The sequence below is a fragment of the Paramormyrops kingsleyae genome, chromosome 3 (genome assembly GCF_048594095.1).
Source record: "Paramormyrops kingsleyae isolate MSU_618 chromosome 3, PKINGS_0.4, whole genome shotgun sequence".
NCBI lineage: Eukaryota > Metazoa > Chordata > Actinopteri > Osteoglossiformes > Mormyridae > Paramormyrops > Paramormyrops kingsleyae.
In genome coordinates, this window is record NC_132799.1 from 13,069,115 (window position 1) to 13,086,257 (window position 17,143).

Consider the following 17,143-nt stretch of genomic DNA (forward strand, 5'->3'; position numbering starts at 1 on the left):
ACTCAATAACCTGAAAAATGTTTAGACTAACAGTATCTGAGATGAACTTCCTTTGGGTTCTATCTCTCACACTGATTCTTCCCGCTTCCTCTGTGGTTGCGAAAGGCGAAAGTTCATCACCTTGCTTAGCTTCCCATTGAGTTTTCTCAGACTGAGGACCCGGCAGTGTGTCTGAAGGCCTGGAAAGGGCACTTCTGTCCATGTGTTAGGATGTGGCTCTTAGACGGCTGGGCTCTTGGCGCCAGGCTGCCCGTCATGCCCGGAACACAACGCCACACAGAAACAGTCTCATTACACAACGCTTCCTTAGTGAACCATTATTTACTGTTACACTTTCTGTGATCTTGCAGCTGCGTTTCACAATATCCTTTCTATAAAAATCTATAAAAAATGTAGCTGTAGCTGATATTAAGCTTAATTTGTAAAATGCGAACTTGCCTTGGGACACACATATACATACACACATGGTAATACTCTGATTACAGTCTGCCACTAATCCTGACTCTGACACATTTATCTATGGCAGGTGATACCCGGCTAGACAGCTACACTGTTGGGGATGCGGTCCGGGGACAGGTAATAGTACGGCAGCTTCTTTCCTTCGTTCCGGCTCTTAACGAGGCAGGAAATTTCGTTCAGCTTTGTACGGAACTTCTCCATGGCCGCCTTGGGTTGCTTCTCAATGAAGTGTTCATCAGGGTACATTCCCAGAAAGAGCTAGAAAAATACAGGAAATATTACAAGTATGTATTACGATTTTGTCACTGAGCTAGGTGCCCAGGTGCCCGTGTTTGTCCCTGAGATTGTCCCCCATGTGAGTGTATTTTTCATCCCTGAGATTGTCCCCCAGGTGCCCGTGTTTGTCCCTGAGATTGTCCCCCATGTGAGTGTATTTTTCATCCCTGAGATTGTCCCCCAGGTGCCCGTGTTTGTCCCTGAGATTGTCCCCCATGTGAGTGTATTTTTCATCCCTGAGATTGTCCCCCAGGTGCCCGTGTTTGTCCCTGAGATTGTCCCCCATGTGAGTGTATTTTTCATCCCTGAGATTGTCCCCCAGGTGCCCGTGTTTGTCCCTGGGATTGTCCCCCATGTGAGTGTATTTTTCATCCCTGAGATTGTCCCCCAGGTGCCCGTGTTTGTCCCTGAGATTGTCCCCCATGTGAGTGTATTTTTCATCCCTGAGATTGTCCCCCAGGTGCCCGTGTTTGTCCCTGGGATTGTCCCCCATGTGAGTGTATTTTTCATCCCTGAGATTGTCCCCCAGGTGCCCGTGTTTGTCCCTGGGATTGTCCCCCATGTGAGTGTATTTTTCATCCCTGAGATTGTCCCCCAGGTGCCCGTGTTTGTCCCTGGGATTATCCTGAGCGTGTTTGTGTGTCAGGCTCTCCTTGTTAACTCACCTCATTTTCCTGGAACTGGCTGAGCGCCCACACTGCACCCAGGTGCCAGCAGGAACGGCCGCGGTCAGGGAGACTTTCAATGATGAACTTCAGTGTGACCTCCCCCTTGTTTGTTGGCGGGGGCTTCCGCATTGTGGGTGGCGAGTTTGGGATCCAGGAGCACCAGTCGTACTGGGGCAAACGGGACAAGTCAGTTCACTGGCACTCCTACATGCAGAAGAGGCTCATATGAAGACTCTACCTTTCTCACATAGATACACAGAGCATACACAGAGCATAAACAAGCATTGCCCCCCCCCCCCCCCCCCGAGGTTCAGCATTCTCATTTTCACATTGAATTTGGTCTCTTTGGGGGCTGTAGCTTGTGGAGACATGCAGCATTATGTTTCTCTAATACACTGTCAAAAGTTTGGACACACCTTCTCATTCAATGTTTTTTCTTTATTTTTATTGTTTTCTACATAGTACATTAATAAGTAAACTATTATATTATATTTATATTCCCGGTCAATACCTCGTGAATCTGACTGAGAGAATGCCAAGAGTGTGCAAGGCTGTCATCAACACAAAAGGTGGCTACTTTGAAGAATCTAAAATATAAAACAAATTTTGGTTTAACACTTATTTATTGCATAATTCCACATGTGTTGCTTCACTGTTTTGAAGTCTTCAATATTAATCTACTTTGTATAAAACAATAAAAATAAAGGAAAACCATTGAATGAGAAGGTGCGTCCAAACTTTTGACTGGTAGTGTATGTGCAACGTGCCATTTGTTCTGCTGAATTCTGCATAAGATTGTCATGCTTCTTGTGCCGACATTGGGATCCAACACACAGTAATTCCTTCAGTCAGAAAGGTTAAAGGTTAAGGATTTGGGAGCAGCAGGTCATGCCCATAAACCCACGAGTCCATTTCAGACTGAAGGGTCGCAAGGCTGACGGCACTGCGTAAAGTGAGTACACCGTCCAAGTAACCCCTGGTTTTTGGTATAAAAACTATGCAAGTTTACAAAAAACCAGCCTGAGGAAATGTGTCTTCATGGCTGCTAAGGATGTCTAAAAATATCCGTGGGGAGGCACTCAGTAGGGGAGAGTATTTCCTGTTACAAAGAGCATGAAATAGCGCTCGAGCACGGCACCATGCTGACTTCTCTTTATGCTCCAACAGTCAGTTCACCTTCATTTTGCTTCCTGTGTGGACATGCTAGTCTAGTAGCTCATGCTAGACTGGGGATGGAGGTAACAGCTCAGCCCTGGAATCAGCCCATCTCCTACCTGGCCAAAGTTGATGCTGGCATGCTGGGCAGAGGCGGTGAAGATCACCACGGTGAGGTACTCCACCAGCTGCTCCTTGGTCTGCAGGGACTTGGGGAACTCTGTAGGGACGAGGTATTGGTGGATGGCCATGAGCAGAGTGACACGGTGTACCCGGGTTCCAGGAAGGTAGCATGACATCCTCCCCCCCCCCAATCTGGACTCACCGCAGCAGTCTTGGTCCTGCATGCCGAAGCTGCACACGTCCTTCACGAATGCCTGGATCTCCTCGTCACCCTGCACGGCCTGGTCGTTACTGTAGTAGATGTCCACTATGTCCGACACAAAGCTACAGACCACAGAGGCGGGGACAGTCACTCCAGTTGAAGTGGTGGAACTCTTTAAACCCAAGCTTTAACACTGGTGTCTGTAAGCACCTGGTGTAGAGGTATGCCTAACTTTCAAGTAGTGCCACAACTAGTATTCAAAATATCATCTGCATCTGAATAACTTGTTAATAACCAAAATTCATGTGTGGCTCATAATCAGACCACCGCCTAATCTTGTTTGATATACCAATATCATTTAAAATGGTAGATAAAATAAAATCATTCTGCAAATTTCGATATTTGACGAATATATGCTGTACATTGCTATTGCACACATCAAACAAGTTACGCTGCATAGCGGATGTTCCGAATCTGCACCTTGGGGAGGATCACAGTCACACTGATTTCATGCATCTCTTGTGTGTAGAAGCTACATAGATGAAAGATGGAAACCACTGTTGCCCACCGTCCGCCGATAAGCAAGGCAGCAGACGTGAGATATGGGTTATTTTGGTTTTAAAGCGAACGATGAGGGTGAATCTGCAGACCTGGCAGCTCCAGAATGTGAATGTCTAACCGTGCCATGCATCTGTGTCTCACTCAGCCTGATATATATGAGGGGTTTAAAGGTGATTAGGTTTGCATGATAACAGATGTACAATGCACGACAGTGATGTAATTTAGTGGTTATTACGTTTCATGTTTCTATTTAAAATCATGTTTAGCCTAGATGCAAGTTCATTCATATCCTTATCATGAGTGACAAAGAATTAGACTATGCTAAAAGAACAACAGAACATACAGAAATATAAACCAGACATGAGTTTACTACCTATGAGGTTCTGTAACAGATGAGACCAAGTATCACAATCTATGCATTGAATGTTTCATTAATCTATGCATATTTCAGTGATAATGTCAAAACTATGTTGTAGGCTATTGCTGTTGGTTTAATTCATTAATCCATTCATCCATCCATTTTCTGAAACTGCTTATCCCATTCAGGGTCGCGGGGGGTCCGGAGCCTAACCCAGAGGCAGGGAACAACCCAGAATAGGGCGCCAACCCATCACAGGGCACACTCACACCCCACTCTAATTCATCAATAAACCTGTTTATTTCGAAGCCTTTTATAATTTAAATGGAAATGTTTTACAATATTCAGTATTGATTTGGTATTGATACCAAAGTACCAAAGCTGGTATTGGTACCGAAATCAAAATTTTGGCATCGATCCAACTATACTACAACTCTTCTCGTAAGTAAAACATACATAACACAAATAAGTAAACGGGAAAGATGGCAGGTACGAGTCAAGAAGGCACTCCTGGCACTGCCCCTAAGTATGGGAGCATCTTCAAAATGTCAGCAGTAATGTGCAAAAACCGAATTTTCAAATATGAAAATACTCAACAGTTGTAACCCTACTTTAAAGGATGTCATCTGTAAACACTTCGAACACAAAAAACATTTTGGAGACACACTGGTGGCTGAAGTTGCAAGCTACCCTCATACATATTACATAGTACATATCTAAAGATCGGCATGCTGCACATAATGCTCTCTAAAGTGTGTTGACCTCTAACCCCTGACCACTGACCTCTTACCTTTTAACTGCCTCCCAAACTTTAAGGCCATCATCTCGATAAAAGTAATACGGCAGCTCCTCCTGACTGTCCAGTCCGCGAGATTTGATGATCTCAGGGAAGCAGAGGGATTTGTATGTGAAGGACTTCATTGCCTTCTGCACCAGCTGCACATGGCCGCCACCACCGGTGCCATTAGCCTGAAGATCAGAAGTGGGCGGGACAAATCCATAAGCTGGAGTAGCTGACCAATCAGCAGATAGAAAACCCAGAGCAGATTTTAACTTGGTGGGAATCAAGCCACCTTGTCGAAGAGGCCACATTCACAGATGAGCTGTTCTCTGGCTTTAGTGTTGATAGCGATCGTGAAGCGGATGTGGGGGATAAGCAGCTGTGAAGAACAGAAACAAAGTCCATCACACGTATATGCCACGTTCAGTACCCACCCATAGCATCTGTGCTCCTGATTGGTCAGGACCGGATCATAAAATGAAAACATCAAGTTCTGTGTATTTTGATGTCACTAGTGGCGAACCATCCATAGTGCACCTTGAAGACGGGGTGCACGGCAGGGAGTTGGCGAAACATGGCGATGCCGAACACCTCCGAGATCAGGTGCGTGCGTAGCAGGTGTGTCACCGTCTGGTGCACGTGGAAGTCGGACGAGCGCACCCAGATCTTGGCTAACAGCCAGTCATACTTCTCATCGGTGGGGAGGAAGATGGGGTTATCCTCTCCAGGGGTCTGGCCCAGCTGAAGCAAAGAGGACACATGGCCTTAGCATTCATAGTAATGAACTCTTTGCAATGACATAGATTTGGGTATGGATGGTAGGAGCATGTTTCTACCAATAATACCAGAGTGCCAAGTGTGTTGAAGGGGATGGGGGGATTCAAGACTGATTTGCTCCCTACCAGTGTTGAAACTAAACCTACGCCCTTGATTCTGCATGTTGCTCATGTTAACATGTCAGAGTGATGGAGACGGACCTGAATGGCGATGGGGAGGACCTTGTTCTGCATGTTCTTGTAAAGCAGGCAGATGGGCGCGGCCAGGTACTGTAGGGTGCAGGGGTCTGTAGCGTTTGCCGAGACTCCCTCCATCATTTCGTAGTCGGCGATGTATATGTTACCTGCCTGGGTGCAGCAGAATATTGGGCCCACTTGTTAGCCGCATGGACTTTCATATCTACAGCACATCAGCATGAAGATCAGCCCATGTGTGACCCAGAACCTCCGGCTGTCACCTTCAGCTCCTCCTCCAGAGTGAGGTCCCGCTCCAAGCACTCCTCCACCATGGCATTGGTGACCGGGAACTTGTCTGGAAGCTGGGTGCACTTCTGAATCATGACCGGGTTGCAGCCATTCAGGTACTGATAGCCGAACATGAAGTCTTCCTGCCAGTGGTGCATCACATACTCTGTCACGAAGCAGAGAAGAAAGCCACTGCGTCAAAGCCATAGAAGAAGCCACTGCGTCAAAGCCATAGGAGAAGCCACTGCGTCAAAGCCATAGGAGAAGCCACTGCGTCAAAGCCATAGGAGAAGCCACTGCGTCAAAGCCATAGGAGAAGCCATTTTTGTTTTTTAAAGCACCATCCATAAAAGGTGACAGTTATGACTGCAGCTAGCTGGGGGGGGGGGGGGGGGGCGGTGATCGGGTTCCTGAAAACAGGGGCTGGTGGGGGGGGGGGGTGATCTTTACACACATTCCGAGGCAACTGCTGGTCTGAGTTATTTCTACATTCAAGGAATGCAGGAAGGTCAGACTATAACCTGTTGTGAAATGCATGGTGGTCAACTGTGAACAAAATAATGTCATAGATATTGAAAGACCAGAGATGTGCAACGCAGATCAAATAAAATGCAAGGTGCTTAAATGAAGAGCAAATGTTAAATTGTAGATATCAATTAAGTATTTAGTAATCTCAGTGAGAGACAGCAGAAACACTTTCCGGACCTCAGCCTGGTGACAGGTAATACTTAGGATGGGTTGTGTCCCTGCTTATTTTGGCACCACTATGCACGTCTACCTGGCTGCTGCAGCGGGACTGTAGTTCCAGGGCAGCCATGGTGAATCTGAAGCACCAGGACCACTGCCCCCCCCGGCCCCATACTCAGGAGCATGCACATCCACCCTTATACTGAACACTACTGACAAACAGCCAACCTGAAATGGTGTTGCTGATTCTCACGAAGATGCGCTCAAAGTCTGCGAAGTCATTCCACGACGACTGGAACATGTGCATGAAGCGATTGACGTAGAGATTCTCGATCCTGTGACATACAAGCAAATCCGTGTGGGACAGGCAGGCAGGACAGGCCCAAATGGCTCTGCGGGTTACCACCCTCCCCAGCATCCTCTCATCCTCTTTTCACTACTGCTTTCTGTCCACCTGTCTGGCAGTCCTGTGTCACCATGTGTCTGCCATGGGGTCGTGTCACTCCTAGACAGTGACAGTGAGTGTGGATGGTGAAGATGGTATGTGTGATCAGTGTTGGGGAAGGTATTTATGAAGGTAATCCATTAAAGACAGAGGTGGAAAGTTCAGGTCCAAAATGTACAAATCCAGACCAAGGTTTTGTTTCAACCAACCAGTTGAGTACTCTGTGACTGTGACACTTTATACTGAACTGGTTGGTTGAAACAAAACCTTGGTCTGGATTTGTACTTTCTGGATCTGAACTTTCCACTTCTGTCTTTAATGGGTTACTTTTGCGAGCAACTTCCCCAACACTGTGTGTGCTGACTATCTACGTCATGCTGCCTCCTCCCCTTGCTTACGCCTTGCTGTAGTTCAGGATGAAGTCCACTCCCTTCTCGCTGTCAAACTGTATGTCGCGCGGCAGCTCCTTGTGTGTGTTGGCGTCGATGCTCATTGGGAATCCAGGATGCCATTCCTTCCATCTAGGAACACACCAGAAAGGAATGTCTTAGCTATGCTTATATGACACGATTCTCTCACGCCACACCTGGTCATGACCCACCTGTACACCTTCTGCCGGAATTCCAGTTCTTTGCGTCGGTGCTGCTTGGCCAATCGGGTCTTGTCTTCCTGAGGCAGGTGGGCTGGTAGGACAAAAAGGGGGATTGGTCAGGGTGGGTAACCCGTGCAGGAGCATGAGGGCCACATGGCTAGTTTGTTCTATGAAACTTACCACGGCCGTCACGCAGAATGATCTCTTTTTCATCCGTCACCCATCGGTAGCAGGGGAACTCCACATAGTTGCCCTCAGGGGTCTTCACTGTGATGTACCTGCAGTACCAGTCATCCTGCATCCAGTATTTCCGCTTCTCAATCTTCACCAGCTCAATATCCCCAAGGTTCTCGCTCACGTTCACTTCGTACGAGTCCACCTTAGATAACAACAGCAATGAGCTGAGGTCAGAATTTGTTCTCTATGGGGGTTTGAGACAGAACATTTGCTTTGCAATACAGATCTGTAATACTATTCTCTTAATAGCGAAACTCAGTAATAATACCGTAGTGCAGTATCTCTATAATGCACCTCTGTAATGCTGCCCTCACAGTAGTGACGCTCAGTAATAATACTGCGGTTCAGTAATGCTGTAGCACAGGCCTAAAATTCTGCCCATGCAGTAATGAAGCTCAGTAATAATACTGTAGTTCAGTATAGCTGCAGTACAGGTTTATTTTTGAGCCATTTTTTCATGTACATGTACAGCTATCTGTTAGTGATAATACAGAGTAACACTCCGTAATGCTGCAGTCAATGACAATCATTATAATATTGCCTTTACTACTGAAACACTGCAGCAGTTAGTCAGTAACCACTCAAAGGGAGGTGCCTCTAATGCAGTGGTTCTCAGCTGATTTAGCCTCAGGACCCACATTTTTCAGTTTTCAACCATATATGGTACTGTGTCTTTGGCAGTCAAAGAAAATGTTTCAAGCAATTTATCTGGGTAGAAAGTATACATTCACATGGAAAAACACACAAGAAAAATAACAGGAAAAAGATCAAAAATAAGCAAGAATTTCTTCTGTTCTCCAAAAAGTTACTGATATCTTGCTGGATGGCTACATGAACACCACTTCAGTCCCAAACCTCTCCTCAGGGGCACCTTAGCCATGCCATGTGTTTCTTAAGTTTCACCATTAGCTCTCTTGGTTGATTGATTGATTGATTGATTGATTGATTGATTGATTTAATGAGGTTTTGATTAGCCAAATAAGGTGAAGTAGTGGTCAAATAAAATACATTAGACAATTGCAGTAAATGCTGGGGTGACTTTAGGAGATTAGGAGAGGTTTTGAAATGGCTAAATGGCTTAACTTTGACAGAGAAAATACTATAGTTTTACACCAACATGAAGATCATGTAAACATAATTTTCTTTGACTGCACAGCACTGTATGTATTATCCAAATATGCATAAAATGGGCTGGGGGGAGCAGGCGGGCGCTGGAGATAAAATTGATGACCTGGGAGAGCATTCCACACTGCAAAATATTTTTGCAATGATTTGCCACAACTCAAAATGATCCCACAACCCACTTTTTGCATCGTGACACACTTTCCAGATATGAATCGTGTAAATGCAGAGTGCAATTTCAGCCAGCTTCCTGCTGCATGCTGTGACTTTAGCAAATCAAGACCAGCTGAGGAAGTCACATAATTTCCCTTCTTTTCCTTCCCTTTCTCCCTTCCAGACAGGAATGTCCTGCCAAGGGCACAACTGCTGAGCACATACGCTCCCTGGGAGCTCCAGGCTCTGAGCTTTGAGGCCACATGCCCATAAACTGCAGCAATTCATGCGTTGCATTCCCCCTATAATTATACCACTTTGTTGGGCCACTTACCCCAACAATTACACCACTTTGTTGGGTCGCTTTCCCCTACAATTCCCCACTTTGTTGGGTCGCTTTCCACTACAATTCCCCACTTTGTTGGGTCGCTTTCCCCTACAATTATCCCACTTTGTTGGGTCGCTTTCCCCTACAATTACCCCACTTTGTTTGGTCGCTTTCCCCTACAATTACCCCACTTTGTTGGGTCGCTTACCCCTACAATTACCCCACTTTGCTGGATCACTTACCCCTACAATTACCCCATTTCGTTGGGTTGCTTTTCCCCTACATTTACCCCACTCTGTTGGGTCGATTTCACTCCACTGTAACCTTTAATATTCAAGTCGTCAAGTGAAGCATACTCTTCTCACAAAATGGCCACTTGTGAACAGTGTACCACAGAGTGTGAACACTCTCTTCCTGCACTCATTACGGAGAGAAGCACTGACACGTTAGCACACTGTGATGAGGACCATTTACACCCTCATGCATCCAGTTCTTTCAGATTTAAATGACATTCATGTAGCTGAATTACACCATTGTTAGAGAAAAAAATACTCGACAAACAGCTGAATCAGCAGACGGGGAGAGAACAGCAAGTGGAGAGACCATTTTAAGTAACATATTTAAACCCTGTGACCAAGAGCTGGATTAGCAGTTAGAGCATGCATGCAGAGGGCCTAATCCAAGATTCACAACATTATTATTTTAATGACCACAAGTAAAAAAAAATGCCCAGATCTGACTTAGATGGTTCGACAGATGGATGATATTTGAAATGTTTTATTCTTAGGATCAGGTTAGGCCATAGAGTCCGTGGGGAATTTGTGCTTGTATATATTCTGAGTGATATTATGCCAGTACCCTGGAGTGAAGTTGCTAATTTCACTCCAGGAAGGATATTGCAGCATGAAGGGAAGTTCTATGACATGCAGAAGGGGTGATTCTGCTGTTAGACTCTTACCATACAAGGTCAGTATAATAGTATAGCACAAATAGTGAATAAGGTAAGTTCTCTTCAAATGAAATGTAGTTTTCTCCTGATACTGATTGATTCAAAAAAGAGAATATTAATATTCTTACACGTAGGTGAAGGGAGGTAGAGAGAGCAGCATGTCTAATTCCTGAACTGGTCCATCAGAAGCCAGTAAAATATGATGCAAGCAACACAGAGGTAGCTCAACAAGTGCTGTGTTACCAATGCAAAGATTAGAGTTCAAATCCCCAAAGCACACTTTTGCTAGTGGTTTTGGATAAAAATGTCAGATATATTGATGAAGTACAAATGCATTCCTGGCCCAAAGCATGGCACGTCGTAGGTGCTTTTCCGTCTCCAACTATTACCAAGAAATTTAAGCTTACCGCCCCTCGTTCAAAGTCATCATACAGTGGTTTGTCCAGTAGGGTCTTCTCGCTTTCTTTGTCCGTGCCCACCAGTGTGATGTACACATAGTCGTCAGTCCCGGCAAACCACTGGCTCCCAGTGGCCACGGTGACGGTGTAGCTTGGCATGGCGCTGCGGGTGTCTTGCTCCTTAGCTGAGCTCCTTCAGACTCTCTGCTTCAAGGCTGCAGCCTCTCTTGAAAGAGCGGCTCTTCCTCTTTTTACATCACTCTCTTTTTCTGCGCGCTGACTACACTAAGCAAATGAGTAAACAAAGTGGTCTCGCGGAAGGAGATAATCACTCACAGGATCAGCAATATGCTCATGTGCCCCACACACACACACAATATGACAGAAGAGGTCAAAGGTCACTCCACTGACTTTTTTAATGTTACTCTAGAGATATTTGACTAAAACATTATTTAAATGTAACATCAAAGACATATTATGAATCACAGAGAAAACGTCATGACTGAACTTTTACAAGTGCGCTTCTTTATAAATCTTTATAAATCATATCACAAACAACCAAAGATATTCATTCCACCTGCCCGCATGATAAAATGATGCAAAACCAGTAAAGGTATCTATTTCTTTTGATATGCACTTACATAATGGCGAAATGCTGAATGACACAAGAGTTCACGAATGCCTCACACTCACACGTGTGCGTCTTACATGTGCGTGACTAGCATGTGTAAAGCCAGACTGGCAAACCTGCCAGCAGAATATATTGTGGGGAACCACCACCCCGGTTGAAAAAAAATCTATCATGGAGATCCCTCCCCGCACTCATCAAAATTCACGATTGGACCACACCAGTCCAGCACTATGTGTGCATCTGAAAGGGCCATCTTTTCCCAAGACAGCAGCTTTTAGAAACCCCCTGTGCAGAATATGACAGTAAATACAGAGTAGGATTTAAAAAAAAAAGATGGTGAAGCTTGCAAACACAGTGGCTTTGTGCTCACCTGACCAAAGAAACAAAAATTACATTTATAACAAATTTCCCAGCCAAATGAGGGACAGTATTAACCAGTGTTTGACAGCATGGCTACAGGAAGATGTATGCAAAGCAGGAGAGTCAGTAAGCGGCTGCCGGGCACGGACTGCACACAGTCTGCAGCTGACCCAGCTCATTCCCTTCAGCTGCTGGGTTTGCAAAGCTCCTCCGATGCTTTCAGTAGTTAAATTTAGTGTGAGGTGTTAGAAATGAAGCAGACGCGTTCATAACGCACATAAGCTGTGGTTAATGAGGTTTATCAGCACGGGAAACAGGAACCAGCCTGAATACTTCTAGTGAGAAGAAGCTTCTAGTACAGTGACTCAGCAGAGCAGTAAAGCAATAGTGAGATAGAGAAAGAGTGTTGTGAACAAAGGTGTTATCAGTCAGACCCTGAAACACATTGTGAGCTCTGAACAACATGAGATACTTATGAAAATATTTACAAAGGTTCCCGTATACCTGACTGGAATAAGTGGATGGATGGATGGATGGATGGACAGACGGATGCATGGATTTAAAATGGTTCAGCACAGTCTGCCTACATCATTTCACACTCATATACAGAGAGACCTGAAGACCATTTAGATGTGAGACAGCAGCAGGGTCAGGTCACTTCGGCTCCCACATGAAGTTACATATGCAAAACCGTAAACAGTTACATATTAACCACACGAAAGACACAGTAACACTGTTAATTATACCTGCTCTGCTATTCATGTGGGATTGGAGGACAAGCTGAGTCACTGACTAATTAAAAAGCAGTTTTGAAATGACCAGCTCTCTACACTGCCAGCGTTTTGGCAGCCAAAATCCCACAAATGCTCCCCAGATAGTAAGGTCTCCGGGTTATTCTGTACAGCTCTGGTGATGTTTTTTTGCACGACCAGATTAAAAGGCAGCTTCCTTTATTAACAGCTTGTTTGCTCTTAGACGCAGTAGCAAAGTGTCCAGCAGTATGAAAAAGTGCTTCCTGTCCCCAGTGTTGCCCCCCCGTTGTGGGGCTGATGTAAGGGAAGTCAAACCTGCTCCGCGTCTTTGAAAATGATGCAGAGAAGCATGTAGAATTTGAGTGTTTATACGTATCACTAACTGACAGCTAATTGCTGTCACTGATCACTGTAAGGAGATGGAAAGATGGAACTTAACCGCAAGCAGCATCAATGAATCAGCCACATTCAAGCTCGGCTCGGTCCTATATGGTCACTCAGGGCCGTCTGTGTAACTACAGCCATGTCCCACCCACACGCACACAGAATAAGGCAGCATATCCACAAACAAACTCGGGAGAGGAAGGAAAGTTGGTTTCCATGTGGAAAAAGGCTTTTTCTCTTTGTAAAAAAAAAAAATAACAGTGAATCCTTCTTGTAAAATAGGACAGGTCATAGAAAACCTACATAACCCTCAACAGCCACCGACCAGCTCAGCACTCGACATCCGTCACGTTCTCACATGGCTCTTCACAGGCATTATGGGTAAATGCGTAGCTCTATACGCCCATCTGCCAGCCCTGCTTGATTTTGCATGGCAGCGGGTATCGTGGTGTCCATAGCCAGGGCAGCACATGCAGAGCGGCGCGGGATGGGGCTGAGATGTCGGGGCCCTCAGGGTTCCTCGGTCCTGAGGCTGTGCAGCGCCACCTAATGGAGGCTAGTTGAGGTGCAAGATCTGCCTCATAAACTCATAGGTGGTGAAGGCTACAGCCTGGGAAGGCACGCAGCGGATGTAATTCAGGGACAGGCCGCGATACAGGCCTCTCTTCACGCCGTACTGCCGGTACACGTAACTCAGCGTTTGAGTCAGTGTGCTGGTATAAAGGGGAAGAAAGATGGCGACAGTCATTGGAGGGATCGCTGATACAACACTAGACTGTACTCTGGGCACGTGCAGAACCTGACTTACCGGCAGTACTGAGCATCAGGCAGGACTACACCCAGCTGCATCCGCCGGCGGGCCACATCCAGCGGGTATCTAGGTGTAAACAGATCACCATGTCATGCTGTATTGGCCTGCATGGGTGGGTGTGGCTTGATATGTATGTAACTCACTGTGCTGCAATGCACATGGCCATGTGGTTGGTGTGGCTTATGTAGGTCACTTTCTGCTGCTGTGGGTGTGGCCGTGGAGTGGGTGTGGCCATGGAGTGGGTGTGGCTTATTATGTGGGTCACCCTATGCAGCTTTGGGGAGCACACTCACGACACGGTCTGAGCGATGGCTCCAGCCACGCCTCCGCAGAGCAGGCTGACGTGGGTCTTCAGCACCAACACGTCCGGGTTGTCCGACGAGGGCTTGCCCAGCAGCTCCGGGGCGTGAGTCAGGCCCAAGCTCTTCAGTGTGCCGAAGGTAAAGAAGGAGAAACCTGCAACACAGGGGGAATCAGCCAGGGAGTCGCTGCCGCAGCCACAACGAATATACAGGCCTGTTAAGATTACAGTAGCAAGTGTAGCCTCTGACCTGCGTATGGCGCCATGCCGATGATTGTGGGAGTCAGCCCCCGGTAGAAGCCAGACACACCCCCTTCCTTCCAGAGAAAAGCGACATGTGAGTGGCCTAGTACAGTGTTTCTCAACCCAGTCCTGGGGAATCAGACAGTCCACATTTTTGCACCCTCCCAGCTCCAGCCAATCAAGGACAAAAAAAGGGAGCAAAAAGTGTGGACTGTCTGTGGATCCCCGAGGAGCATGTTGAGAAACACTGGCCTAGAGAACCAGGTGTCTCCCAGACCCACACCTTCAGCACTGGACTTACTTTCCGGTATATGGTCTGGAAGGTGTTGAAAATGCCAGTGTACTGGTGCTCTCCTTTCACCTGGAAGGCCAGACGGGCCCGCACCACATCCAAGGGATAGGTGCAGATCACTGCTGTCATTCCTGCAGGGGCAGTGTGTGGAGGTATAGATTAGACTAGGGTGCAGACTACAGGCCGAACGAGGAACTGCAGGTGACAAGTAAGATTTTTATCTTACCGGCCATAGATCCGGCCATGAGCCGGTGGATGTGTCCTGATATGCCCAGCCGTTTGCTCAGCAGCTAAACAAGGATGACACATGCACAAAATCATCACCTCCGTTTCAGTTCAAATATACATTAAAACACCCATCAGGCATCCACTTCAACAGTAACAAATCTAAAACATCTCTGCTCCACCACGTTGACTTACCTTCTTATAATTATCGAAAGCCATGAACTGGATGGCTCCATATGGGAATATTCTAACCATCATGGCCCCATTGCCTTTGTATAAGCCCAGGAAGCCCTCTTCTTTGGGCACGGCACGCAGTGTGGCCATCACTCCTGAGGGTGGCAAAGAAAGCAGCCTCACAAGCTGGCCTGCAGCGCAAGGCTGCTGCAACGAGCGGTTTGGCGCACTGTGGTTATCATGGCGGCCCTGCCTCACTCACCCAGATGCTTATAGTGGGGATTCTGAGCTTGAAGGAGGATCTTCACCCTGTCGAGGGGTGCGATGCTGGATTTGGCACAGCATCCAGCAACACCTGGCAATGGAAACAGGCAGGTCTTCACAGGTCTGTACAGGCAGGCCTAACAGTCTCACAGAGAGGCCATTATACCGCAGTCCTAATATTCTGCCCAGAAAAGCTACTAATGGTTTTGTAAACATACCATGCTTCTGAATTTTCCATTGTTCGTCTTATGTAAATGCAGTTTCAATGCCATTTGCCACACAAGTCCTTTTGTTTCAGAACAGATTATTGCTAAAATTGCTAAACCCAGGGGTACAGCAACCAAGGGAATGGGGGTGTGTACCCCACAAAATTTCATTTGGCTTCATTTACCCCCCCAATAAACAGACCTATGCATTTAAATTACTCTATAATTAATATAATTATTATTATTACTCTCCGCTACGTTATTGGTTAAACCCTTTGGCATAATGACCACCTTACCTCCGGCTAAGAACGAACGAATCCAGTAATAGTCTCTCTGGCCGGTATTGGCTATAGGCGCTGGGCCAGCCGCAGGAACCGCCTCCGTGACCATGCTGTCCAATTAGAATCCAGACATTTCCATACCTCCCGCAAATCTGAACACAGCGAAACACAATCACGTTGCGTTTAAAGAAGGACCGAAGCCCGAAGTGCACACAGAATTCGTACCATAGAAAATACTAATGAAAGCATTAGGGAGCCACAAAAACATGAAAAAGTCTATATGCAATCTATTCCAGATGCACATCTATCTAAAGTAAAAAGCTGATTAATAAAGTATTACTACGGCACATGAGAACAGGACAATAAAACAGGCAACGGCAGGCTGAGGTCAGTCAAAGGTATGGTCAGTCCCTGTCATCCCGGTCGCTACAGCTTCCTCCGCGTTTCACAGCTGTCGCAAGTCCTCTGCTTAAATGTCCGTTTCTACTCTGTATCTGTAACGTCAATGAGGCGTCGGATGGTCGTGGACCTGCAAACGCAACAAGGATCAAAATACTTACGATTTTCTAAGTTGTTAAAACACGAGATTATTAGAGATCGAGTATTAGTACGTGGTGTAACTAGCTAAATAGAAGCGGAAGGTCATCTGTCAGTACCCTATCGTGCAACGCGACATGTTGTAAAAACGCAGGTCATATGTACACCCACAGCTGTCAAAGAGATCCCAAAACACGGTCACTTCAGCGTGAGGAGACACTCCAATCCCGAAAAAGGTGACTGCATGGCCGTTATTTCCTCACACAGAGTTCATGACAGCACGTGGGGCGGGCAAAGGTGCAGCGTCACAACTGTGAGACAACTGGGCAGTCCCGCCGATCTCTATATGCTGTAGATACGTCAGGGTGGGGTACAAAACGTGGAATACGCCTATCCACGCGAGATTGAAAACAGACAATGGGCCGGTGCATTTGCTGCGCAAATCTGACGTTCGAGTTCTGACTAAAATTCTTACTGTTATTACAAATACCGCGTGTCTGTATGTGTCGGATCAGAATAGTTTACGTACCTCCAAATATTACTGCCCATTATGAAGTAAAGACATACTGTTTCTGGATCAGCGGATACAATATCGTCTTGGTGTCCTTCAAAGCCTCGGTATGCTGCGGCGCATGTTGAACGCGTCATACAAACTTCCGGACGTTTCTCCTGTTTTCTGTCCTTGTGTTAGACAGGAAAACAGACTGTACGTTTCCCCTGCCCTGTTTAGATGTGCATTACTGAAAGACCTCTGTTGTTGAAAGCCAGTTGTTCAGAGGCAAAGTTTGAGGCATTCTATAAACCTAAATCCGGTGGAATCTTCACACCCCCTTCTCTAATGGTCTGCCATTTGGTTGGTACCAAATAAATTTTCATGTAATTTGAAAGTAATTTTATAATGAGATAAGTCTAAATGTTACTTAGTCGTGATTTTATTTAACTAAAGT

At 46.2% G+C, this 17,143-nt stretch overlaps 2 protein-coding genes across 5 annotated transcripts; both read right to left on the bottom strand.

Moving 5' to 3' along the window:
* Window positions 1-302: 302 nt before the first annotated feature.
* Window positions 303-11,024, bottom strand: alox5a (arachidonate 5-lipoxygenase a). The gene is made up of 14 exons (XM_023822546.2): window positions 10,745-11,024; window positions 7,729-7,927; window positions 7,558-7,639; window positions 7,355-7,477; window positions 6,740-6,846; window positions 5,818-5,990; window positions 5,561-5,707; window positions 5,121-5,324; window positions 4,876-4,962; window positions 4,593-4,771; window positions 2,884-3,005; window positions 2,678-2,778; window positions 1,401-1,571; window positions 303-717 (listed from the first exon to the last, which is right to left on the bottom strand). The coding sequence occupies exons 1-14, from the start codon at window positions 10,892-10,894 to the stop codon at window positions 538-540; spliced, it is 2,025 nt and encodes a 674-aa protein (XP_023678314.1). The 5' UTR covers window positions 10,895-11,024; the 3' UTR covers window positions 303-537.
* Window positions 11,025-11,133: 109 nt separating this feature from the next.
* Window positions 11,134-16,849, bottom strand: slc25a16 (solute carrier family 25 member 16). 4 transcript variants are annotated; one of them, XM_023822548.2, is made up of 10 exons: window positions 16,726-16,849; window positions 15,675-15,811; window positions 15,171-15,263; window positions 14,930-15,063; window positions 14,736-14,799; window positions 14,519-14,640; window positions 14,225-14,291; window positions 13,967-14,129; window positions 13,671-13,739; window positions 11,134-13,575 (listed from the first exon to the last, which is right to left on the bottom strand). In XM_023822548.2, exons 2-10 carry the CDS (start codon window positions 15,766-15,768, stop codon window positions 13,419-13,421), a joined length of 963 nt encoding a protein of 320 aa, XP_023678316.1. In that variant the 5' UTR covers window positions 15,769-15,811; window positions 16,726-16,849; the 3' UTR covers window positions 11,134-13,418. The 4 variants fall into 4 exon arrangements, with proteins under 4 accessions (XP_023678316.1, XP_023678318.1, XP_023678319.1 ...); XM_023822550.2 differs by lacking the exon at window positions 16,726-16,849 and adding an exon at window positions 16,368-16,517; XM_023822551.2 differs by lacking the exon at window positions 16,726-16,849 and adding an exon at window positions 16,316-16,514.
* Window positions 16,850-17,143: the final 294 nt, after the last annotated feature.